Raw genomic sequence first — 27826 nt, 5'->3', positions numbered from 1 at the left:
TTCAAATCAATTATTGTTTATTACAATATGGTGTTGACAATGTGAATGATATTTAACATTAAATGAAATCAATTGAATCTAATGAAATTTGGGAATCACTAAACTGTGACTGGGGTGATGCTATTATTGAAAGATGAGACCGCTGCGACTGGTAAGTGGATGGTATTATTGGTAAGAACTGAGTGGTTTGTATTTGTAGCACATAAGGGCGTACATGTTGCAATGTATGATATGATCGGTTTGTTGTAATATCTGATGTTGTTAATACTGACTTTGGAATGTTTACATTTGTAGCAGTGGACAGTGGTCTAGGAAGCATCTGCTGTCGTTGTTTAATTGTTTGTAATGTTTGCAATACTTCCATTTAAAATTCCAATATCTCAAATTCATTGAAACTTTGTAACGAAGGAATTATACCAGCAAAAAAGGACATGTGACGATCATGTTTCTCCTTAAGAGCTTCAATCATTTGTAATTCAACAGGGTCTGCTTTACGTTTTTTTCCTGTTGGCGTTTTGGAAAATTTGTAAGCATGTGGAGTAGTTACATTGGCAGTGGTATTTTCTTTACAAATGTTACTGTCGGTGAAACTAGTGTCAGATGTTGTTGCTTTTGATACTTCTGATAGTCCAGTGTTAGTTAAACTATTTTCTGTTTGGCGTTCCTCAAATACCTTTTTTAAGAATTGTAACTGCTCGTTATAAATATACTTTTTATGAGTTACTGCCCCAGCTCCCGATCTTGTAACTATCTTAATTTTTTTACAAGATTTTTGAAACGTATCACGGATATTTCCCCATTTTTTCATCACCTGTTTACCTGCAACAACAAAAAAAAACCTGGTTATTACTACTACAATATTTAGTACGATATACTGTTTTTTGCAGATATCTCGCCAGTGGCTGTACTTTCACAGATCTATACATTCTACACTACAGTTATCGACTTGGTATTTCCACAATAAGCAGCATTGTTAAAAAGGTATGCAATAACGTATGATTAATTATGCGTTCTGAGTGTATTCCCGAACCACAGAAACAAGACTGGCTCAGAATTGCTGAAGGATTTCAAAATAGAGCAAATTTTCCACATTGGTTAGGAGTAGTTGATGGAAAGCACATTCGAATTATTAATCCGATAGGTTCAATGTACTTCAATTATAAAGGGTACTCTTCAATAGTTTTAATGGATGTAGCAGATTCCAATTATCGTTTTATCTATAGATAAATTGGAGATATTGGAAGTTACGGAAACGATTGCGATTCGAATATATTTAAGACCTTATGAAAATCCATAAAAACAAGAAACTAGAAATTTCTGAAGAAACATGTCTACCAGGATCAATGAAGCCTAAAGTACCCTATGTCTTTATTGCAGACGAAGCATTTGCACTTGATAGACATATTCTTAGACCTTACGGTGGACATAACTTAACGACCAAGAAAAAAAAATTTTAATTATCGCCTTTCTAGAGCCCGAAGATATGTGGAGTGTACTTTTGGGATATTATAAGTGGCGAATTTTTCATCTACCTATCAACTTGAATCCTAATTATGCTGTCGATATTGTGAAGGCTTGTGTTGTGTTACATAACTTTGTTCGCGATAGAGACGGATATAAATCAGAATACTCTAACCATCACTGGGCTTGAAGATATCCCTAGAGCAGAAACTGTACGTGGAAGTATTAACGTAAATAACATAAGAAATATTGTGATTATTTTCTGACACCTATTGGATCTGTAAAATGGTAGATGACCAAAATTTCTTGTTAGTATATAAGTAATATATGCTACACACACCTATGTGTTTTTACTTTCGTATTTAATTAAGCAATAATAAATAAATATCCACACAAACTTACCGAACTTAGTCTTGTCATCAGATTCCAACTCCTCAAAGTTATTCTTCAGTTCCCTATAAATTTCTTGTCAAGTACTTCTGGTTTTATTTCTGTCTTTGTATGTTTCGCTTGTCTTGTCCCATATTACAGGTCTTCCATGCACCAAAGTTATTAAATGCTCTGTATCAATTTCCACATCAGTCATTTTTCATAAGGTAATCACAACAAAAATTCCTTCTACTTTCTAAAAAGTCAAATAACCTTCTACTGTCAAGGAAGTCGTGTATTCTATTATACGGTTTTTTGCAAAGAATGAATAGATATGAACGCCCACCGTACAATGGCACTATCATGGAGTAAATTATACGAACGGTATGCCGAACGGCTTGAGACGATTACGCGATTTTAGACTTTTGTTCTATATTTTTAAGATGTGCCTGACTAATTAATATCGAACGTATTCTATACGGTTGAACTGTTTTTGAGGTGGAGAGTTCAATATAAGTACAAAATATATAGGATGTTGTATTTAAAATACAAAAGTAACTGAGATCAGAAAAATGGTAAACCTAGCAACGTTACAAACATCAAATTACAAATCTTTATATTGCAAGATAAGTGTGTATCCCTGTTATATTCGGATTATCAGTTTAAGAGATAATTTGGCGTTTCCAGACTTTTAGTCCACTCTGTATAAGTAAATATTTGGCCGGAAGAGTAATTTATTTTTGGGATATTGTTTATATGTATAAAAATGGATTTGAGCATTTTAATTTAAAAAATATAGCATTAACCTTAAATACAAAAAAATAAACTAAAACACCATTCACAACTATTTTTAACAAAATAGTTCATATAATAAAGTAGTTTTTTACGACGCCTATTCCCATTCTTCTTTTTCATATGTCTCCATTCCTACTTGATCTAAAAAGTCAAATCTTTTTTGATACTTTTTGACGTGTTCCTTCCATAGGTCTGAAAAAAATGTTTTGTTTAAAGTATAACTAGTTGTGAGTTTTACAGGTTCATTTAAAAAAAATATATATATATATATATATATATATATATATATATATATATATATATATATATATTTTTATATATATATATATATATATATTATATATATAGATATATATATATATACTATATATATATACATAATATAATTTATATATATATATATATATATATATATATATATATATATATATATATATATATATATATATATAGTGTATTTTCAAACCCATCTGAATGGTATACATTGTAGTATCCAGTTCACGATGGAGGTAGAAACTGATTCATCCCTACCGTTTTTCTCCAGATCAATACGCCTTTACGATGATGCAAGTAGACCCCCTGAGCTCTCTAGTTTAAAGCAAGCCCTCATACAAAACGGTGTCCACAAAAATCACATCAATAAGAGCAATCACAGACATCAATCTCACACTCAATCTTAACCCAAAGACGCTGATTATACCAAAGTTTTTATTCCTTACATCAAAGGTGTCACTGACAAAATCGATATAATCCCTAAATCAAGAAGAATAAACACAGTATTTATCCCCCAAGAAAAACTTTTATCCCTTGTCCGATCAATCAAAGACAACATTCCAAATGAACAACATGAAGTTTATGAAATTTCTTGAGCAGACTGCCTCCGATCTTATATAAGCCAAACAAGTCGTAGAATCCAAAATAGGATTTACTAACATTCCATTTTTGTTCGCAATTCCAACTCAATTTCAGCTTTAAACGATCTTCAAACAGCTCACTAAATTGATTTTGAAAACTCCAGAACTATAGCCCCCATCCGCTTCTATAAACCAAGAATTACCCGAAAAGTAACACCAGTACTAGCACCAGTAATGCATTGGTTGGTGATCAATGTAGCAGTGTCTGGGGGCTCGGGAGACTAAGACCTCAGAAGCCCTAAAGAAGACATCGAAGGGGATGTCGCAAGCTTGGTGCAATGATAATCGACGTGGTTCAACCCGGAAGACTTATAACCCTGAGTTATATATTAATTCCTGTAATAGTATTAATTTTAGTTCTATATATATATATATATATATATATATATATATATATATATATATATATATATATATATATATATGTATATATATATATATATATGTATATGTATATATATATATATATGTATATGTATATTTATATATATATATATATATATATATATATATATATATATATATATGTATATGTATATATATATATATATATATATATATATAACAAATGGAAAAGGGTAATGCGAGTGAATAATAAAAGTAAAAAGTAATGGCATGTCTCGCAAAACAGAAAACCAAAAATGATATAAAGATGAAAGGCAACCGTATATACGTATTTCTGACTATTGGTCGTCTTCAGTACGGTGCAGCCAAGTTAGAAAAGAAACATCGTTATATCATTTTTGGTTTTTGTGTTTTGCGAGACAAAGATATTATTCTTTTCCCTGGTCCTCTCTTTCTGTATTCATTTCTCATAACATGGCCAAGATATTTTAATTTGCGCTCTGTGATTGTATTAGTGATATCGCACTCCTTGCCCACTCTACGTAGGACCTCAATATTAATCACACGATCTACCCATAAAATTTGTAAGATGCGCCTGTAACACCACATTTCGAAGGCCTCGAGCTTTCCTAAAGAAGCTTTAGAGAGCGTCCATGCATCTATTCGATATAATAATGTAGAAAATACATAGCATCTGATGATAGAGATTTTGGTGCTAAGTAATAAATCGTGACTTCTGAAAAGAAACTTCATCTTTACGAACGCTGATCTTGCTTTCCCTATGCGTTGTTTTATTTCAGTAGCGTGGTCCCATTGACTGTTCATGTTAGTACCAAGATATCTGTAGCTGTTTACCGTATCAATTGGCTATTGGTTTACCAAAAGATGTGTATTTAATATTTCGGGTTTACTAACTACCATGTACTTTGTTTTGTTCGTATTGAGATCCAGCCCATATTCTCGACTTACATCTAATAAGCGCGACATTATTGCTTGTAAACCATCTAGGCTATTTGCAAAAACTACTACATCGTCAGCATATCTAATGTGGTTTAGACAGACTTCATTAACTAAGACGTCTTCCTGTAGTTGTCCCAGTGCTTGCTCGAAGATACGCTCCGAGTACATGTTAAATAGCACTGGAGACAGAAAGCATCCTTGTCTCACTCCTCTATCTATGGATATTGTCTCTATCAACTGTTTATCCACTTTAATGTTGGCAATTTGGTTTTAAGATAAATTGTATATAATTCGAAATTCTCTACCATCCAAGCCCGCTTCTTTCAAGATGGATATGAGCTTGTCATGTTTTACTCTCTCAAATGCCTTTTTGTAGTCAATAAAACAGATACATACATCACAAATGACATCGCTGCACCTCTGGATAAGCACTTGTATAGCGAATAGAGCTTCTCGGGTGCCTAAGGTAACGCGGAATTCAAATTGTGTCCATGACACTTGTTCTTTACATTATATATATATATATATATATATATATATATATATATATATATATATATATATATATATATATGTCTATGTATATATATATATATATATATATATATATATTCTCTTATGTTTCACATTTAAAAACGTTTTAAGTAAGTGGCTCATTAGGCTAATTATTCTGTAGTCCTCGCATATTATTGTATTTAATTTTTTTGGTATAGTTACGAAGGTCGACTTTAACCAGCTTTGGGGAATATTTCCAGTTATCTATATTTTGTTAAATATAGTAGTTATCCATTTTATTCGTTGTTCGTACATTAGATTAAATTATATAAAGATGTATCTTTAAGAAAATTAATTAAGTCTTTGATGTTTAAATGTTCACCTAATACTGTTTTTAAATTGTTGGAAATATTGTTATTTTGTCTGTTGACTGTATATTTTCCACATTCTGTTAGGAGGTGTTTAACAGTAATGTTGATTTGACAGTATTCACACACTGGAATGTCTTCCTTATTCATTAGGTACTTATGTGTAATGTTGGTATGACCTAATCGTCGAGAGATTTTGACTTGATCAGCTCTTTTTAAGTTCACTAGGCGCCACGGACTCACTGTCGATTTAATTTCTTTTAGTTTAGATTCCGATAAATTCCACTCATTTTGCCACGCACTGATCACTTTTTCTTTGACGAACTGTTTTATATCACTGGAAATAGTCTTTGACACTATTGTAGCATGATCGTTTTTGTAAGCTTCCCTTGCTTGGAGGTCTGCTTTTTCATTACCTTGTATTCCCATGTGAGATGGAACCCATATAAATTTGACTTCGGAACCAGTTTCTTGTAAGGCTGCAAGTTCTTTCTTGATAAGTAAGGCTATAGGGTTCTTAGTGAATAGTTGATCAATTGTTGTTAACGAGTTTAGAGAATCTGAGATAATGACGGAGGAAGACTGTTTTGTACTTTTGATATGAACGAGGGCTTGTAATATTGCATATAACTCTGCTGAGTATATAGAGGTGGCCGACCTTAATTTAAATTGGAAGGATGCATGTGAGTGACAAATGCTGCTCCTACGTCGTTTGCAGATTTGGAGGCATCTGTATAAATGCAAAAACTTTCCCCGCAAGTCTCGAGTTCTTTTAAAAATGACTGTCTGATTACATTTGGTGATGTCTCTGATTTGTGATATTGGAGTAGTGTCGTATTGATCTCGGGAATCATGATTAACCAAGGAGGGGGAGTTTTTAGATTTGAAGGATAGAGGTCAGGAATTTGCAGTTGCAGATCTTTTAAATTTCTTCGGACTCTTTCATAGAAAGGTGGATCGAACTTACTTTTTTTATAAGCTTCTAGATACCGGTCCGTAAATGTATTTCGAAACACTGGGTGGAATTTGTTACTGGCAACTGAAGATGCATACGAAAGGCTTAGATACTTCCTTCGTAGGGTAAGAGGTGGTTCTCCTGTAAGACATTGGAGATTCTTAACGGGTGTGGTTCTAAATGCACCTGTGGCGATCCGAAGTGCTGTGTTTTGAATGATTTCAAGTTGATTGGTAACGTGTTTTTTAGCCGAGTCATATACAATAGCCCCATAATCTATTTTTGATCTAACAAGTGACATAAATATTTAATAATGTGGTTTCGTCGGTTCCCCATTTTTTATTTGATAATGTTTTCATTACGTTTAATCCACTTTGGCAAGACTTTTTTATTTCTGAAATATGATGTTTCCATGTTAGTTTTTGGTCGAATACCATTCCGAGAAAATTAATTTTGTCTGAGAATGCCAGCGGCTTGCCACACAGCTTTAGTGTAGTTCTTTGCATCCGGTGCCTTCTTGAGAAAATCATGCATCTTGTTTTTAGTGTGGAGAATTGTACACCTACTGATGTAGACCATATCTCTAGTTTGTAAATGGATTCTTGTAAGTGTTTTTGAAACCTTTTTATATTCTTGCCCTTTGCAAATAGAACCAGATCATCGGCATATAGTCTTCCCTTAACTAGCGGGGAGCAATGATCCAGTATATCGTTGATAGCGACAAGAAAGAGAGTTGGGCTCATAACTGATCCCTGAGGTGTTCCGTTTTCCTGAATTCTTTTTGTTGAAGTGGAATTATCGGTGCGCACAGAGAAAGCTCTTGACTGAAGAAAGTTTTCTATGAATCTTAGCATATTACCCCTGATTCCCCATTTGTGTAATTTTGATATAATGTTAAACCTCCAAACTGTATCGTACGCCTTGGTAATATCGAAAAACACTGCGATGGTTTCTTGATTAGTTGCAAAACCCTCGTGTATCTCTGATTCTAAATCTAATAGATTATCTACGCATGATCTATTTTGACGGAAGCCACTTTGCTGTGGGATTAAATGTTTTTCTTGTTCTAAGTACCACAATAGTCTTTTGTTTATAATTTTTTCTAGAACTTTGCAGGATACATTAGTGAGTGATATAGGACGGTACGAGTCTACCTTTGTTCTGTCTTTGTTGGGCTTGAGCAGAGGAATTATAATGCTGTCCGACCATACAGATGGAAAGACCTGATTTGTCCATATAAAATTGTATAATTTTAGCAGCCAAGACATTCCACTTTCTGGTAGGTTTAACAAAAAAATTAGTGGTATGCCGTCTGGACCTGGAGCGGAGTTTTTAGTTGACATTAGGGCATCCCTTAGTTCTTGCATTGTAATTGGCACATTTAGTATATTATCATCTTGAGAGTAGTATTCCAACTTCGTTTTTTCTATGCTTTGTTTCTTGAGCTTAAATTCCGGTGAATAGTTATCGTTACTTGAATTTGACTCAAATTCACCGGCGAATAGCTCCGCAATTTCTTTTCGGTCGCTTATAATTTTGTTATCTTTTGCCAGGAAAGGTATTTTATTTGAACATTTTTTTCCAGATATTTTCCTTATATTTTGCCACACTTTACTTGCTGGGGTAGAACTATTTATACTTGCAACGAATTTTTGCCATGATGTTTTCCTACATTTTTTGAGAATATATCTAGCTTCTGCTCGACGTTTTTTGTATTCTACCATATTTTCACTAGTTTTGTGATGATTATACCTATTGAAGGCTCTTTTATACGTTTTTACGGCTTCTTTGCATTCTGTGGTCCACCATGGTAAAGGTTTATGATATTTTAGTGTTTTTGTTTTTCCAATATGATTTTCTGCTGCTTTTTTAATTATTGATATGAAGGTATCTAGGTCTTTATCTATGTCATTAAGAGTAATATCTTTTATGTTGTTTATTTCATTTTGTATGTATTTTGTAAAGTTCTCCCAGTCTGCATTTTTTGTATTCCATTTCGATGGGGTTGTGGTAATATTGTTATTTTTTTGTTGTGGAAACGTAATTTTAATGGGATAGTGGTCACTTCCGTATAGGTACGGGATAACGTCCCATTCTAGTGTTGGGGATAACATTGGATCACATAAAGATATGTCGATGGCCGACTGACTACCCGTTTGAATGCTAAATCTGGTGGGTCTACCATCGTTTAACAAATTAAGATTTTGTGAGGTCATACAAAATTCCACAATCTTGCCTCTAGCGTTAGTTTTTGTTGAACCCCACATAGGATTGTGTGAATTAAAATCGCCTAAAATAATGCGGGGGCTGGGGATTTGTTGCAGTAGATTATCAAAATCTTCTTGGACTATAATTTGATCAGGAGGTAAATATATGTTGCAAATATTGATTGTTTGTTCCATGTTTACTGTAATCGCTACTGCTTCAAAGCTATGTGTGTTGATTTGTAATTGCTGGGCTTCATATTGTTTATCGACGTAAATAGCAACCCCTCCACTGGCTATATCAGCGTTGTGTCTGTGTTTGAAAAAGTTTGAGTATTTTTGAAACTTGAATGCATGGCTAGAATCCTTAAAGTTGGTTACTTGTAAACAAAGTATCATTGGGTTGATTTCAGAGATAATATGCTTTAGCATTTCGTAACGGCTGAAGAAACCGTTTACGTTCCATTGTATTATGGACGCCATTGCTTCTATTTACTATGTACTTTACGCTGAATCGACAGAGGTGTCGGATTCTTCTTCTAGATATATCTTCATTGCTATCGGGTCCATTTTTAGTTGCTTCATAATCTTACGTCTTATTCTCGTGCTTCTGTTTTTCATACTTCGGTCTTTGTAATAAGGATGAATTTTAGCTAATAGGTTCAAAAAATCATGAACATTCTCGGTATATGTTTTAACTAAGCTTAACGGATCTGTGTTTCCTTTCACATTTACAAATAAATCGACGATTTCATCAAAACTGAGTTTAAGCGATTCTTCTTCGAATATTTTCCTAGTTGGTTCCAGTAACGGCAGTATTTCATTAGATTTTGGTTCATGTGTTTTGGGCAAGCATGATTCTTCTTCAGTATCAGTTTTGGATTTCTTCTTTCTCTGCGTAGTTGGTACTAAAAATGTAACTTCAGTTTGTGAGGACGGAGGAGGTGTTATTACGTCTGTAATACTGATTCCTTTATTTTTGGGGAAGGCGTAGATATGTCTGTGGTTGGTTGTTTATCTATATCGTTATTATTATTTTGTGTATTTGGTGCTATGTTATGGGTTAGAGGTTGGGAAGGTGAAGATTTTTCATTTACTTGTACAGTTGTCATGATAGGGATTTCATTTGGTGAGGTAGGGATGTTGGTATTGTTTGTAGGCTCTTGACTTACTGCAGTTAAGCAATTGTTTGAGAAATGACCTGTTTGATTACACTTTGAACACAGCTGGCTTTCATGAGACAAAAAAATACGATATGATATGTTATCATGAGATAATAAAATCGAGTCTGGGACCGTATTGTTGGGAGGTGATATATAGATGTAACGACGAAAACTAAGAATGTGTTTATACTCAGGGTTGGTTGTCCCAATTCTGAGAAAATTTAAAGGAGATACTAAGTTATAGCCTTGTTCTCGGAGTTCTTGTTCTATACAATCATGTGGGATAGATGGACACACATTAGATAATAATAAGCGTTGGCTTGGAGTAATGAATCTGCGAGTTTGAATTTGTTCTGAATTTACTGTAATTATTCCATTGTCAGTGTTCATGAATTCATCGACCTTTGCCACACTGGATAGATAAACACATATTCTATTGTTAGATATCCTAGACGAGAAAAGTATATTTTTCGGACTAATTTTCGTTCCGATGGATATAAGATATTCTTCTAGTTTTATTCCATTAAGGGAGTTGAAAATTATAGCTTGATTTTTTAAAGGGAATTTCGGTTGGGTAAGAGCTCTTGAGTAACTTTGTTGTTGATTGTTAGTATTGTTGACAGTAATAATTGCAGCATTATTTTGAAGTTCCATTATTTCCAAATAACTATTTGTACCCCCTCAGCCCGGACCTGCCTTGAAGCAAATCAGACTGATAAGAGGCACGAAAACTAATTAATAAGAAACCTGTCTTTGTTTTTATTTCTTACTTTAGTAGATTGTTTATTTACTTCAAAATAAAATAATAATTGTGCATCTTACTTTAGTTTTAAAGATGCAAAGAGACTGCACTCACTACTACTTATCACTACATACTTATTTGATTAGGAAAATTAACTATAAGTAGATAAAAATTATGAATAATTATTTTAAACTTGGTAAAATTAAAAATTCAATTATCACTAATTGCTATAACTGATAGCGTGTTTACACTTCGATTGCTCGATCGATTCTCCTTTTTACTTCTTTATACAGTATACTCCCTCTATAACGAACACGGTTATTACGAGATTTCGCTTATAACGAGATACATTAGATGTCCCGTGAAATTTCTATTGAACTATAACCGTCTATAGCGAGGCAAATTTGGTTATAACGAAAGAAAATAAGATCCAAAAACGTGTTTTTTACGTTTTTAGTCCGGTCGTGGCTATAAATAAATACCTTTTCAAACAGCCCGCAATAAACTTCTTTACAATGAATAAATACAACTGTTTCACATCTTTAGAAAATATATGATAGGATGATACTGGACCATTTAAAGCAGTTAAAAATAACAGAGTTCTTAAAATTGCAGAAGCAATAGTTTATGTTATCCTTGAAAATACGATTTATACATTATGTAGTTGGAAAAAAATATAAGTACAGCTTTTTTTTTTAACATATATCATTGATAATAAAAGTAAACACTTCTTTTATGAATTAATATATTTCATTGACAATAAAAGTAAATAACTTTTTTTCAAAAACGCCATTCAAACAATATTTATTAATATCTTATATTGCTCCGAATGGCTTCACTATAGGAAGTTAATGGTTTAGAAAACTACAGATTCATATGTATGCACAGTATTATGATTGTCTGATATAACGAGGTCGGCTTATAACGAGGTAGTTAGTCTGTCATTTCAGTTCTCGTTATATAGGGAGTCTACTGTAGTAAACATAAGTTGAGATTTAATATTTAGTCTCTCCAGCACTGCCTAATTTGTGACCCTATCCGTCTAGGAGACTCTGAGATTACGCCTGTAGACCCACCTTTCAAAGTCCTTTATATTTCCAAGGAGTTCCTTATTTAGTGTCCAGATTTCCACACCATATAGAAGTATGGGAAACAAATAAGAATAAACTATTCTAATTCTTAGTGTTATAGTCATAGGAAGATAACAGTTTTCTCATTTTGACGAACGCAACTCGTGCGTATTCAATGCGTTTAATAGTTTTATTATTTAACTTCAATTATTAATATAAAATTTGAAAATAAGAGCCTCAAACTTAAAAAATATAATATAGACTTACCAATTATTTCATCCAGTGATTTCTCCTTTCCACCGTAATCGCTTGGAAGTAATTCCTGTGGAACATGTTCGTACAAGCTCTCTATGTTTTTATGTATTATTATCTAAAGAAAATATTAGATTATGAATATTTACACTCTTATAATAAATTAAAAACTTCCAACTAAAATATTTCAAGCTTGTGCACAATAAGTGATGGATCACTAAATACCAAAACCCACAAAAACGTGCTATCTGCGTGAGAAACTCGTGACTTTGAACATTGATGACAACATCTAGCAGAAGTAGAACAAACGTTCATCAGTCAATTTGGCAAAATAAGTAAATAGAAAAGATGATTTCGATATATCCAAAAAATTAAACATAATTAACAGTATCAGTTTGATAAACACATACGAGTTCTGAAAACAAAGGTTCAAATAAATTCGAGCTTAACCTTCCACGACACGCGCGCGAAGAAATCCACCTACGAGAGGGAGTAACATGTCGATTCATCAATGGCTATTGCTTCGACTCTACAATAGGCGAAATAACCTGGGAACAATACAAAGACAACAGTTGTGAAAGTCAATTGTCACAACTTTATAAAGGGCACGGTAAAAAGATCACTAATAAACAATCCCTAGAAGAGCTGGTAATAGTAGAACAAGATAAAAACATATTTGCTCTAACGCTACACAAAAGGGCTATAATATGTAACACAGAGGTATGGCAAACTAAACACCCCCGAATCCTAATAAATTTCCTCGTAAACAACAAGATAAATCCTAGTATGCCACTCCTTCCCCAAAACGTAGACCTAATGACCTACATAAATAGCAAATTCCTTTACACCGAACAAGCCTACCAAAGAGAAATAGAGAATCTATACTTAGACACAGTACTGCGTCGATGTCAAACAAAGAGAGAAATTTTAAAAAACAGATTACTAATGGCCCCATCCCTACCTAACGCTGTCAGTCAACCCATGCAGAACATGCCAGGGTACACTGGAAGAGTACTAGGAGAAGTACTTTACATAATGCAATGCACACCGAAACCAGTGACCATACGAAGGACAAACAAATGTTTCCATGAACTACCGATCTCACTACTAAACCAGTCAAAATTTATGTCACCAGTAACAAGAATAATCCAAGATTACGCCGAAGAAATAGATTGCAACCATGTAACACCTCCGATGTACTACGTAGAAGAACAATGGATCAGCTTGACACCAGACCCAACCAAGGCAGTCAATCCAACAGAAATCACAGTAGAAGCAGAATCATTAATAGACATGGTACCACTACAACCATTAGCAGCTGGCGGAATATACACACAACAAGAAATACAAGACGCATAAAGGATAGTCACGTTCGGATCAGAAAGAAAAGCAGTAGAGAAGAACAGCAGGCCTAGAGACAATAAATCAAGGGTACACATTAACCAAAATATTTGACGAAAATGAACTAAAAGAGATCGCTCACTCCACCCTTAATAGAATATGGGGATGGTTATCCACATTAGGAAATATCACCAGTAGCCTTCTTCTTCTTAAAGTGCCTATCCGTTCCGGACGTTGGCGATCATCACGGCTATCTTCACCAGTAGCCTAATTGGCGTATATTTAATATATAGAACAATTATATATGCTTGTGGAATAATACTGAATGGGTTAAGAATATACCAAACAATAGGATGCAGCTACATAATCATAGCAGGGTTATGGACAAACCTCACCAACTGGGTAATACACCGACATCAAAAATCAAAGAACGAAGAACAAAATATACACCTGAATACAAGCAATGAGCAACCAGAATCAGAAGAGGAACATTGAACAAAGAGATGCAGCAAACACATACCAGATACCAATTTATCAGAAGTATAACGCGGCAAAGTAAAGCAGTACCAATCAGAAACAACCAAACCAGCGAGAGCAACCCAATGGAGATAGACAGCACTAACAAGATAGTTAACGCGGTACGTGAAAATTGGCAAACGGACATTAAAAGCCAAGACGATGCGAGTGAAGTGCGAAAATCCCCACAGGGATACGTCGATAGTGAACGATCATAAGCAAAACCGCGATTGCCGAGAAACGCGAGTTACATTCGGATAGAACAATTTTAGAATTTTAGAATTTTAGAATAAGTGACACATGTAGTCACAAAACACTGTAATAAGTCAAGAATGTTTTCACTTGTAAACTTCAATAAGAATTTAATACAAAAGTAACTCAACTTGTCATACACATAGGTACAATACGGGGGCAGCACGATACATTCGCTGACCACTGCACAATATTCTATAAGAAACAATATAATATAACATAATAATTGGGACTTAATATAAAAGAATATAGTAGGATATAAGTAATGTAAGATGTAAGTAGAATAATTATTATGGGTTGAAAAAGGAAAAGGCCTCTCAGGCCATTTCTTTTTTTGCGAAGGGAGTAATGTAATGGAAACATAGCAAGGAAATAAAGAAGGAAAAATTAAGGGACAATTAGCCTAGTAAAGAGAAATAATTATTTAAGTAATTATTATATATTCCAAATTAATAAAGAATAAATTCGACACAGTTTAACGTATACATTTCAAATTAAAAAACAAAACAATTGACCCAGTTTAACACAAGCCTGAATGTTGAAAAAATTACGACACTTAGACCTTGTTGGAAATTAATACAAGGTACGAATTGTTAAACAAGTGAGAAGAATTAAGCTGGCTAAGAAGTTTTACATAGCGTGGTACAGTTTAACACATGGAATTGATCGCATAATCAGCGAAATCGTAAAACAAATCTCCACTTCGGACGTGACATAAAGAATCTAAGGTACGAGTTGGCGATACATAAAAAACGGAATGAAGTGGGTCCGGGAGCTCAGTAATAGCGCGGCGCCCGAGAGGGCCCCACGCGAGGGGCGGACTATTGAGAAGTTGGCACTCTAGACGCTCCACGCCATAGTGTGGAGATCGGACGATACGCAGCGAGTGGACGCGCTATTTAACTCGACGGGATAGTGTGACGTATAAGTGTCGACAACTGGAGATTCGAAGGTTTGCAATCTCAAATCCCTGTAGGACTGGAGGCGTATTCACTAGCTAGAGCCTAGATACGCGAAGGTAACTAAGATCTATATACTAACCCAAGGTATATCTAATGACACGGAATTGTCCGACCTTTAATTCCTTGCTTGTCTCTTCTCGTCTCCCTTCGCGCCGGATCGAACATTTTTGGTCATAACTGATATTTTGTAATGTACAGTCTAGTTAATACATTGTAAACTCGAAATTTGTTTTTTGTTATTCCTAGCCGTTACAGGTCGAGACTAGAAGAGATACACATTTCGCTTATGCAGTATTCCGGCTTCTAACGTAAGCCCATAGCCTCTCACTCTTTACAGGAACTGAGACCGAGAAGTCCTTAATTCCCTACCTTCCGAAAATTTCCTTACCCTCTTGTAAATCCGCGAGGGCGGAACCAGTCAGTCCAGACTAGTGGAACCAGTAAGCCTTGCCCCGCTCGCAGGGATAAGTATCCCCTAAGAATTGTAGAGGCATTGATAAAGAGATTGAGACAGACGTCTTCTACAATGGTGACAGCCTTTATCAGAGTGGAGACAATTCATTAGAGGGATTTATTAGATTTATTTACAGCTTCAATCCTAAATTATCACACTTAACCCCCCAATTTATTAGAAGGTCTTAAGAAGAAGAAACTATACTAGCGCAAAATGGGATAGTCTCCGGGAGTTGGCTGTGTACCATATTAGTTAAAAGTAAATAAAAACTACTAGCATCGAAGTAAAAACTTGTGTTGAAAGATATATAATATTTAATTAAAAAATTAAATCACCTTTGGAGTATTTGCGCTACCAACTACAAAACCAAACAGTGGTGTGGTTTAAATTGCAGATAACATACTTAAAAATATTAAATTAGACGGCATAATGCCGATGAAAATGGATATAACTCTCCGGCAACAGTATGTCTGTATTCGAAATAAAATTTCACATCTAAACTGGTCTACGGGAGTTTGCCAATTGTTATATACATTTTCATCGGCATTATGCCGTCTAATTTAATACTTTTAAGTATGTTATCTGCAATCTAACCACAACCACTGTTTGGTTTTGTAGTTAGTAGCGCAAGTACCTACTCCAAAGTTCACTTAAGATGGACTGATAAGTCCCAAAACGTTCAGAACTTTTATTATAATCGATTGAGTTTTAATTTAATTTTTTAATTAAATATTATACCACTTACAACAGAAGTTTTTTACTTCGATGTTAGAGTTTTTTGAAATATACTAACTTTAGAGAACAACTTATATTTTACACATACAGAACAAACTATAAATTTTACAATTTTTTAAACTTACCCTGTCTACCATTTTCTTCTTTAGAAATCTTTTCATAACATTAATTAACACGCTGACGTAGGATGGGGCCTCAATTATATGTATTTGTTTTATACGATTTTTTGCTAATTTCTAAAAGCAGATATGTTAAAATACTTTGGTAACAAACATTGAAACTTATAAACTAGTAAATATAATTTTAAAACAAAACTTATTGTTTGGAAAAATATTTAGTGCTTACTTAAATATTTTATTTTTAAACTTCTTAATATTTTTAACATAGTATGATCTTATTTGGTTATATATTTTAATTACTTATTTCATTAAATATTTTCATATCTTTCCCACGTTAAAATTTTATAATGCATATGTTTATCGAGTCTGAGAACCACTGGTTAATTTGCATAAAAATGCTCTAGAAAGTTCAAAAAGTTTTTAAAAACTTAACGTATCTTCAACCTTATCTAATTTAACTCTCAATAGGGGATGTATATGCAATTTTGTAAAAAAGCTTGAGGTGACAGTTTTAAAAATTACCAATAACCTAATTTATTACGGTGCAGCTGCCGTCGAAATATTTCCAGAGGACTACCCCGCACAACCTATACGTAAATAAGAATTGATACCTAGGGAGAAGACACACACTTCGAAACCTAAGCAAAGGTAGATGCAATTGCAAAAAGAATGGCAGCAATACACAGGCAAAACCAAAACATGACGGATGCAAGAACTATCCAGAAGGTCAACATAGAATACGAGAGGATAAAAAGAAGAAACGAAATTTTACAGCTTAGGGTGTCTGCCACCAATTGACCTCAAAAGAAAAGTATTTGACAAATGCGTATTAATGGTCATAATCTATGGAGCGGAAACTATGACTAACCAAAACTACGGCTTTAAAATTGAAAGTGGCACAGAGACGAATGGGACGGTCTATGCTGAGAGTGATGTTGCGGGAACAAATAAGAAACGAAGATCTGCGAAGAAGGACGAATATTGCTGATGTTGTGGAATGCATAGCGGAACTGAAATGGAAATGTGCAGGCCATGTAGCGAGAATGCGTGACTTACGATGGACGAGCAAAATTATAAATTGGAGGTTAAGAGTAGACAAACGTAGTAGAGGAAGACCACCTACACGTTGGGCTGACGACATCAGGCGTATCACGAAAAATTGGCAACAAAGAGCACAAAATGCTAAAGAATGGAAGAGTGTCCAGCAGGATACTTTTCCATTTCTCATAGCTCCACCTCCACAGCAGATGAAGCTATGTTCAGCAGTGGACGAGATAGATCAAGGCTGGATGATGATGATGATTTGGGTCACTTAGATTTTGTCTGTCTGTACAGAAGGAAAGCCGAGTCTAAGCAGAGGCCTCTACGGTTATTTCTACATAGACCATAAACTCAGTATATTGCAAAAAAAATAAAAATTTATAAGAAAAATATTTCTCAGAAAGAAAAAAGTCAATCTAAAGATATTTTAGAACAAAAAAAAAAGCAACAAAGAATTCAATATCTAGTATCCAACGACTGATTCTGGAAGTAAAAACGTAGATGATACGCATCGTGAGAAGAAATAGAAACATCTCAGCAAATGACCAGCCATATAAACGTTTAATCAAAAATCAATCAATTAACATTAATAATATTTATTATATTTACTGATGGTAATATTTACTGATTTTGAGAACGATTTCAGAAGAGGAAATCGAAATTCGTCACAATAAACTTATTTTAAAGTAAAACTGTAATTATTCCCAATAAAAATATTTACTTAATTAGTTTTAACAAAATTACTTTAATACCATTATTAAACAAAAAACTTACGTCTAATATAGTTGCCATCTTTAACAACAATGGTGTCATTTTAAAAACATGACTCCACAATAATTGTTTATAATCTACTATGATAATCTCACTCAGGCACAAGTCTTCGCATATTCGTATTTCATATATGTTTAACATAAGTGCGAAATATTTCCAAGCTACAAAATTTGAGCAATTTTGATTTAATTTTACTATTGACAGTCTGTAGAGATCCTCGACTGGATTCGGTAATGGACAAAGTACTCTGGAAATAAAACAAAAAAGGTAAAAAAAGGATCATCGGTCAAAAATGTTGAAGTCAATGTGCATTCATAGTTAAGGTGTCATGAGTAAGTCTGCATTCATTGCATCGTTGAAATAATAGTTATTTGTCATCCAAGCAAAAGGTGGATGAAAATCATGAAAGGATTTAAAAATACTAATAATAACACTATAATGAGAAACCGGCTTCAAAAGCAGGTTCTACTAGCTGTGTGGTGTTTTGTGGATTATCCCGGCGAGCTCTAATCTCTAATTCTTCTTTTAAGCATATCCCACAAATACTCCATAGGGTTAAGGTCTGGTGAGCAGAGGCCACTCCTGAACAGTAATATCTTCTCTTTCAAGGAAATCTGTAGCCACTCTGGTATGTGGAGGTGCATTATCATGCATGCAAATTTAATTTTCTTCCATTTCACTACTCCAGAGCCTAATTAGAGGTTCTAGAACCAAATCGACATACATGCGAGCTGTTAAAATCGGTTGGATGACAATTAAAGGAGTGTTTTCACCGATCATAATGCTTAAACAGAACATGCCACTTCCTTCTATATACCTGTGAACAGACCTGGCAGTTTCCGTTCTTGCTTGTCTTTCCTCCAAGTACACGACTTCGTCGGTTATTTTATTTTACACAAATCCTGGTTTCGTCTGAAAATAGCACATTTTGATAATGTCCAATATTCCAGATTTGGTTTTGGTGTTTCAGACACCAATTTAGGGCATCGTTTTCTTATCGTTTTAACTGAAAAATTACCTTGTTGAAAGATATTATCTTGTTGTTGTATATGATCTTATGTAGGCATTTGTTTGGCCTATATAAGATAGGGGGCAATCTGCGCAAGAAATTTCATACACTCCGTATTGTTCATTTGGAATGTTGTCTGTGATTGATCGGACAAGAGATGAAAGTTTTTGTAGAATCCAACCGCAGAATTTAAAATAGAGTCCTTTCCCAAGCACCAATCTTTCTATAGGTTACAAAATTGATTTGGAAAACTCCAGAACCATCCGCTTTTATAAAGCAAGAAATATCCAAGAAGAAGATTAAAAAATGCCAAATTGTCTTAATAAAAGAGATGACGGCATCCAGTTACCTTCGACATGGAGACCTCATAAAGATAATATCGTCCGCTCCACCTTTCAATCAAAATGTCGCCGTCAGAAATCTTCGCGCCAACTCCACCCAAACCACGTCATTGTAACCGTACCAACAGTACTGCAGTGATTAGTGAACAGTGTATTAGTGCCTGGGGGCTCAGGAGACTGAGACCCTGGAAGCCCTGAAGAAGACATCAGAGCGGATCTGGAAAGCTCAACGCAGTGATAATTTATATAGCAGGATAATTTTAATGCTGACAAAATAGTTGCTAAAAATTTAAAATGTAACACTTTTGAGATGTGTCATTGTTGGCTAAATGTATGCACAGTGCTATATCGGTGATCTTTATGTTAACCTTCCGTTACTTGCGCACGGTGTGTCAGACCGGCCCTGTAAATAGTAAAAAAAAGTAACTCTGATTGTAGTGGGGATTTGGAATTGCTGCACCATATACCTCTTCTCTTCAGTCGTTCCTCAACTGTGGGTGAAGTATGTGCAGTGTAAAAAAGAGCATTGTTATTTTATTATTAGGCAATACGGTCCGGTACACCGGGTGCAAGTATTGTGCATACATTTTTGTGCTTTGGATGAAACATCGAAAGTTTTACTCTGTAATCTGATATAAGTTCTTTTTATTATTTTCAATGTCTATATATTTGTATATTGATAGGGATACAGATATGGATTACAAAAAGAAGTAACACAGATTATTAAAATTATTTGACAAAGTATCGAACGACGAGGAAATGTATGAAGATGGTGATGAACAAAATGAAATTGTCCATGTAGAAGAACGGTCTGAATGTAGTGATACTGAACAAGAATTTGAAGACAATCAAACAGATCAAGAAAATGTTAGTTTCAGAAGGGAGCCATACTTTATAGGGAAAGATCAATTAAAAAAGTTGAAAAACCATTGTCAAACCAACGATGAATGTAAGAACACGCAGTACCAATATATTTGTACGATTTCCAGCTATAAAAAAATTTGTTAAAACTCAATCAACCCCTATTGAGATCTGGAATTGCATTTTTGACGAAGAAATGCTAAATCTAGTTGTTGACTGTACAAGTATAAAAATTGAGAGTGTTACAAATGATTACAGCAGACAAAGAGATGCGAAACCCACCGACATTACCGAAATCAAAGCTCTAATTAGTCTTCTTTATCTTGCTGCTATTAGCAACGCCGGTCATATGAATTTGGGGGATCTGTGGAAAACAGATGGCACTCGCATTGAAACTTTCCGGCTTGTAATTAGTAAGCCTAGATTTTAATTTCTTTTGCAGTGTCTGCGATTTGATAACATTCACACAAGAAATGAAAGAATACAAGTAGATAAGCTGGCTCTAATACGAATATTGCTAGAAAAATTTAAGAGCAACATTAAAAAATGCTATTCTCATTCTGCTTATGTTACCATTGATGAGAAACTAGAAGCTTTTCGAGGAAAATTCAGTTTCAGGCAGTACATTCCTAGCAAGCCGAATAAATATCGCATAAGTATTTTTGCTATTTCCGATGCCAAACAGTTCTATACCAGCCACTTAGAAGTGTACGTCGGAAAACAACCAAATGCCATTTTCAAGTTAGTACAGCGACGCAAGACGTAGTAAAAAGACTTTGTGAACATATTTATGGGAGTAATAGGAATGTTACTCTGGATAATTGGTTTTGTATTGTCCCTCTAGCTGATAGCCTCGAATGAAAAATTAACTTTAGCTGGTAAAATTCGAAATAATAAAAAATAGTTGCCATTAGAATTTTTACAAAATAATGGCCGACGCATAGGCTCTTCAATGTTTGGTTTTTACGACACAATCACCTTAGTTTCGCATATTTCAAAAAAAATCGAAACGTCCTACTCATCTCTACAGTGCACCATGGAGATGATTTTGATCCTACCAAAAAATAAACCTGAGATAATAATTACATATAATGAGACGAAGAGCAGAGTAGATGTGGTGGATAAATTATGCGGTGAAGATATGTGACTTGCCAGCGGAACAAGTACCAGTCATAACACCCGGGACTCAAGGTTGTTGTGCTGTTAGTGATTGGTGGAAAAATATAAAAACAAAATATTGCCAAATATACACAAAATATCTGTGTTTGGAACATGTTACACCATTGTGCAATTTATGTTATGAAAATGTTAATTAATATTTCTATTTTTTTTGCAATTACTGTTTTTTTTTTTGTTTTGTTTTTTATGTATTTTTGTATTGAATTAATTTCTTTAAGTTCCTAATAAACAAATTTAACAATATTCAATAATTTATTTTTTAATTTCCAAGTTTTTTATATTAATGGATCACTATGAAAAGTAGCTAACTTTAATGTTGGAACAAACGCAAATCTACAAAATTATATGATCATATATTCAGTAAATAAGATAATGGTAAACAATTTCCAAAAAAAAATTAAAAAATATTACTGATTCACATTTTCGGAAACGGTCTTGTGCACCGTGTGAGAGTATTTGATAACAGAAAATTGGCGCGAGTAACCGAAGGTTAATGCTGTTTGATGTATATTTAATTTGTTTTACTTTACTCACCCCATATCCCAGCAATTCTCCATTTCTGGTGATTGTGGATTTGAATGGCGGTACACTTCAGGTATTTCTTTTCTTATAGAATAATATGTCGTTAAATTTTTCTTTGTTTTGTCTAGATTGTATTTACAATTCGTTAGAAAGAACTCGAGAGTATTGTCGGCTAAAAAGTACTTATAGTTTAATAATTTTTGTAAAATATTGTTAAAAGTGCTGAATATTTATTTTGATAATTTGTTTTTATCTGACGACTTAGATATGCGTTTGGTACTACAAGGTAGTGTTCAGGTGTTCTAATATTTAAATGATAGACAATGACACCACTTACATATTATTCAAATCTAGTAAGACCTAAGAATGGACTTGGGAGAAAAAAAAATAATTAAAATCAATTGTGATGCGATTGATGCAGTCATATTAAACAAAGACCATCATTTGTTCCTGGATAACTATTACAACAAGCATTTAAAACCTTACAAACATTATCTAACAAATTACTTAGCAAAAGGTCGCATGTGATAAGAACTTTTCATGTAAATAGGAAGTGTTTGCCGCAAGAAATAACAAATTATCAAATTATAATAAATTTTTTTGTTATTTATTTATTTTTGTTTGATTGTGAACTAAAATTTCGTGTAAAAACCTTTAAAAATACTTTGTTGCACACAAAAAATTGTTTTTGGGTCATTAATCCCAAGCTACTACTGATGATCATATTTTTATTTATGGTGTAATTTTCTGTTTGGTTTAATTTTTGCAACACTCCTGGATACTGCCTCTTTCGGTAGTCTTTTGCACCGGTAATCTTTTGCCATTTATTAGTACTTACAAGGTATTAGCTAACGTATTTGTTAATTTTTATGGTGTATTTATTTTTTATATATTTAAAAAAACATTTTGTTTATTTGAGATTAACAGAAAATATGATAAACAATATTTTGTAGTCTGAAGATTTTTGGGAGGATTTGGAAGGCTCAAAGAGAAATAAACCTAGCACAAATATATCCGGGTATGACCCAAATAGAGAAGCTATGTTAGATGAACTAGAAGTATTGTCAGAGGAGATTTAGTAACCACGATTTCGAAACAGATCAAGAAATATTGACTCAGATCTAGAAGAGTTGCCCATCAGAAATAGTTGATGTGGTAGAGATAATATCAAATGGTCCAAAACGCCGGCTATTAGGACTAGGACTTCTGCTCATACTTTAGTTATAATATTGCCTGGACTTGCTGGTTCAGCTCGTAATAATCCCACAAGTGAGCCTATAGGTGCTGTGAGACTATTGATTACCAGTGACATGATACAAAAGATGTTTAATTAAACAAATTTGAAGATAATCTCTACCAGCGAAAACTATAAAAGATCCAAAAGGTTTCGTTGGTCATAAACTAAGTTTTGGCCTTCTTCTACCCACAACACCAATTTTTCTGAAATTTTCAGGCCATTGTATCTGCAATCTCTTTTTAAAACTGATCATGAAAAAATTCGTTCTATATGAGCCACAGATGGAACTGAAAGACTCAGTTCTCGTGTCAATATGAGTCTGGCAAGATTTTAGTGTTTATTGGATTGTCTCAGCTTAGACAACGATGAAACTAAAAAAAAAGAGTTAAAACTGATAAATTGGCTGCTGTGTCAGAATTGTTTGATAAATTTGTATCTAGATTGGATTTATGTTATTGTACGGGAATTTATCGATGCTTGTACCATTTCGGGGAAAGTGTGCATTTCGGAAGTATATTCAGAACAAACCTGCCAAATACGGGATTAAAGTGCAGTGATTAGCTGAAGCTTAAACTCATTATCTGGTGAATGCAGATATTTACGCCGGAAAAAGAAATAAAAGTTGCTGATGCACCTAAGTCTACAATATCTAATCTGACAAAGGTAGATCTAAGGCTTGTGGAATGTGTTAAAGGCTTCAACAGAAACATCGCAGAAGACAGCTGGTTCAGTTTTATGGAACTTGTCGATGAACTCGAAACTCGAAAGAAACATGGCTTGACTTACGTGGGCAAAAAATAAAAAATGAATACCATCTGAAGTTTTGCCAAACCGAACCATTATAGTAGTTTTGTGCCAAAAAAAACTAAAGCCGTTATATTACTTTTTAACATGAATCATAACAATTCTATTAACGCAACAAGCAAAAAACCAAAGATAATTCATTTTTATAATAAAATGAAATCCGGAGTTGACGCTTTAGATGCAAAATGTGCATTACATTCGCTGTCATGTTATGACCCAGAGACTTATATATTTGAAGATGCTGTCATCTCATCGATTTCGAAATTAGAGAACAAAGTTTTTGGTGACATCGCATCATTAAAGAACAAAGTTTCTGGTGACCTCGCATCATTGGAAAACAAAGTTTCTGATGATATTTCGAAAGTTTCCGGCGACATCGCTTCTTTAGAAAACAAGTTTCTAACGAGATTTCTTCTCTGGAAAGCAAAGTTTCTGCTAACATCTCTTCGGAAATCTCTAAAGTCACTTCTGAGATGTGTGGCCTGGACGATAGAATGTCTTCGTTAAAAAATCAAGTTGCTGCCGATATGTTGGCCTTCGAAGAAAAGATGAAAGAGATGGAAAGGAAGATGAAGGAAACGGGGACAGCAGAGAGAGGAAACAATCCAATTACAGTGGAGACAAAAGAAGACGAGACGAAATGTAAGTTAGAAACACGGCCGAAATTTAAAGAATGTGGAGGTTCTATTCATGTTAAAGTCCCAACTTTCGACGGAAAATCGTCATGGAACAACTACATGAAACAGTTCGAATCAGTCGCAAGAGCGAATCGATGGTCTGAAAAAGAAAAGGCTGTAAACCTGACTATCGCTCTTCGAGGAGATGCCTTAGATGTGCTTCAGACCACAGCCGTAGAGGAGACCGATGATTTCGAACAACTCAAGAAGAGGTTAAATATGCGATATGGCCACGAATATTTGAAGCATGTATATCAGTCGCAGCTTAAAAATCGTAGACAGAAGAAATATGAAGCTCTTCAAGAATATGAGGTAGATATTGCCAGATTAGTACGACATGCTTATCTAACAGCTCCCGAAGACATAATGGAAAAGTTGGCCGTTCAAACGTTTATTGATGGTCTTCGTGATCATGAAATGCAGAGAACACTACGATTAGCTCGTCACAAGTCGCTGGATGATGCCTTATCCACCGCCCTCGAATACGAGTTAGCTACGCAGGCCTCTGGAGGATACAGTAAAGTTAGGACTGTAAAAGAGGAAGGAGATGAAGATAAACTTAACCAGCTCGTTAATATGATGAAAAGTATTACATGCAAGAAAACTAAGACCATAAAATCAAGAAACTAGCCATCAGGAAAACCAGAACGAGTCGGCCTTAGGGGGGCAGCTTCGACCCAGAACTTTTCCAAAGACCCTCTCATACTAATAGCTTCTTTGAAATGTCGTGAAGATAGTGTATATGTAGATGGAGAAATAAATGGTAAAAAGCATACGTTGTTGGTGGATACCGGAGCGACCAGAACCATTATACGCCCGACAGTTATAAACAGCCGTAAGAAACTGTTACCAACAAGGTTGCGACTTCGGACCGCTACTGGTCAAAATGCCAACATTCAGATACAGTTAGGAGAAATCCAGATACAATTAGGAATTGGAGCAGAAAAGTTCGTCCATACTGTTATAGTTGCTGACATCGAAGAGGATGTTATATTAGGAATGGACGTAATGAATATGCATGGATTCAAATTGGATTTTAAGAATAAAGTAATCAAAGTTGGTAACGAGGAGGTATTTCTTCATCCACATGATGACAACACTATGCAAGCAGCCGTTAAATAAGATACAGTCGTGCCTGCGAAAAGTGAAACAATCATAGTAGCGCGGATACAGGGAATTGTGGACGAAGGGACACCCGTTATGATGGAGCCTTGGAACCATGACGACGAGGTTGGCCGAGGAATCATAATTGGAAAAGAATTGGTGACTGCAGCTAAAGAAATTCCTGTGAGACTTATCAATGTCAATGACTACCCAGTAACCATCAAGAAAGAGACAAAAGTAGGAACTTGTGTACCTGTGACATCCATAATCCGTCAGACGACAACATCTGATAATTCCAAAATTCCACAAAAAAAGAATGGGGCAAACCAAGGTTGAATCTGTTCTTTGTTATGGCTCGGAAGTATGGACAATTAATGCAACCTGAAGAGAAGATTGTTGGCAGTTGAAATGGATTATTTGAGAAGAAGTGCTAGAACATCAAGGCAAGAAAGGAAGACCAACAAATCTATAAGAAATAACATGAATACTACAGAAACGGTCATTGACAGAATAGAAAGAAGAGGTTCAAAATGGTTTGGACATCTATTGAGAATGCCTGACGAACGTTGGCCCCAAAAACTTTACAAACGGAAGCCCCCTGGAAGAGGTAGACCTCGATGCTCATGGAATGAAGGAATTAGAAGAGCGATGGAATCGAGAGATTTGGAGGAGAAGCATGCCTTGCACCGGGAGGATTGGCGGAGGAGAACGGGAATACGGCGATAGCCGTCTACAAAATGTATTGTATTTACAAGTTGGATTAATGTCAAACGTCAATAACCTTCAATAGTGGCTTATTCCCATTAAACTAGTAATTACTGTAAAATGCCACAAGAAAATAGCTTCAGAACAATAGATAAGATCTAGATACGAGAAGGGAGTGTTCCAAAAATGTCGTCAGCCTTATAGTGGCCACCCCACTTTCGGAGTACGGTACGTGCGACACGTGCTTTAGTACTTTAAATTAAACTAAAACCCAAATTTTAGGGACTCAAAATAGAGGTAGCATAAAAAAATTTCAAACCCCCCCCCCCCCTAAGACAAATTCTGGGTGAGCCACTGTATGTACTGTGCGTCAATGTGTTAACTTGTGTCACTTTAAAATTATAAAGGACACAATAACTACTCCAAAAGTATCTATTAAATAAAAATATTAAAAATAGGAAATTATTAAATATTGAAATAAATTGTTAATCTAGTTTTTATATGATAAAAGCAATCCACGCATAATATTGCACGCACGTGTACTGATGGTTCTCTGAATTTGTATCAAAGTATCTAGAATAACACGCGCTTAAAATAGCGGGTTTCTACAACCTTGAACTTTAAATCCATCTCTTAGACGTATTATTAAGGTATTTTTTTTATTTTATACAAAACAATGCTAACAATACGGTTGAAATATAAATAATGAGTTTAATTAAAATTTACTTACTTGGCATTTCAGGAAAATTTTGTGTTTTAATCCATTCTTTGAGTCTGTCTAATAATTCAAATAGTTCTGTTTCGGTTTTGCCCCAGTGTTTTCTTATCTTGTCTCTGTTTACCACTAGAAAGGTATTAAACACCCCTTCATCCATAACTTTAACATCACTCATACTTTTTCAACAAATTATCTAATTCTAATTAAAAAAAAAATGGAGGTCATTACTTGAACCTTCCGCTGTGGTTCCGGTTTGTAAACAGTTGAATATAAAAATATGCGAAGATATAAATACCAGACGGAATTTGCTGTCTTTTTTTTTGTAGTTACATTTATGATCGTCTATCTACTAGTAAACTTATACTGAAAAGGATGAGCGCAAATA

General features: G+C 34.4%; 2 protein-coding genes across 2 annotated transcripts; both read right to left on the bottom strand.

Annotated features, from left to right (window-relative positions):
• LOC140445618 (retinol-binding protein pinta-like) lies at nt 1-27826 on the bottom strand. The gene is made up of 7 exons (XM_072537814.1): nt 27454-27826; nt 22209-22368; nt 18288-18531; nt 16479-16589; nt 12109-12211; nt 1864-2817; nt 1-819 (listed from the first exon to the last, which is right to left on the bottom strand). Exons 1-6 carry the CDS (start codon nt 27614-27616, stop codon nt 2723-2725), a joined length of 876 nt encoding a protein of 291 aa, XP_072393915.1. The 5' UTR covers nt 27617-27826; the 3' UTR covers nt 1-819; nt 1864-2722.
• On the bottom strand, nt 365-2047 carry LOC140446558 (uncharacterized). Its single transcript, XM_072539122.1, has 2 exons — nt 1939-2047; nt 365-819 (listed from the first exon to the last, which is right to left on the bottom strand). Exons 1-2 carry the CDS (start codon nt 2045-2047, stop codon nt 365-367), a joined length of 564 nt encoding a protein of 187 aa, XP_072395223.1.

The sequence above is a fragment of the Diabrotica undecimpunctata genome, chromosome 7 (assembly GCF_040954645.1).
Source record: "Diabrotica undecimpunctata isolate CICGRU chromosome 7, icDiaUnde3, whole genome shotgun sequence".
NCBI lineage: Eukaryota > Metazoa > Arthropoda > Insecta > Coleoptera > Chrysomelidae > Diabrotica > Diabrotica undecimpunctata.
Note: the sequence above shows the minus strand (reverse complement) of the source record. Positions and strands in the feature narration are given on the sequence as shown.

What these genes read in the sequence shown, in the direction of transcription:
- LOC140446558 (XM_072539122.1), bottom strand. Translation starts at nt 2,047, where the DNA reads ATGACTGATGTGGAAATTGATACAGAGCATTTAATAACTTTGGTGCAT. An exon ending in AGACAGAAATAAAACCAGAA is followed by an intron (nt 820 to 1,938) that starts GTACTTGACAAG and finishes TTGTTGTTGCAG; the next exon opens with GTAAACAGGTGATGAAAAAA.
- LOC140445618 (XM_072537814.1), bottom strand. Translation starts at nt 27,616, where the DNA reads ATGAGTGATGTTAAAGTTATGGATGAAGGGGTGTTTAATACCTTTCTA. An exon ending in GAGAATTGCTGGGATATGGG is followed by an intron (nt 18,532 to 22,208) that starts GTGAGTAAAGTA and finishes TTTTATTTCCAG; the next exon opens with AGTACTTTGTCCATTACCGA. An exon ending in ATCACTGGATGAAATAATTG is followed by an intron (nt 2,818 to 12,108) that starts GTAAGTCTATAT and finishes CATTTTTTTCAG; the next exon opens with ACCTATGGAAGGAACACGTC.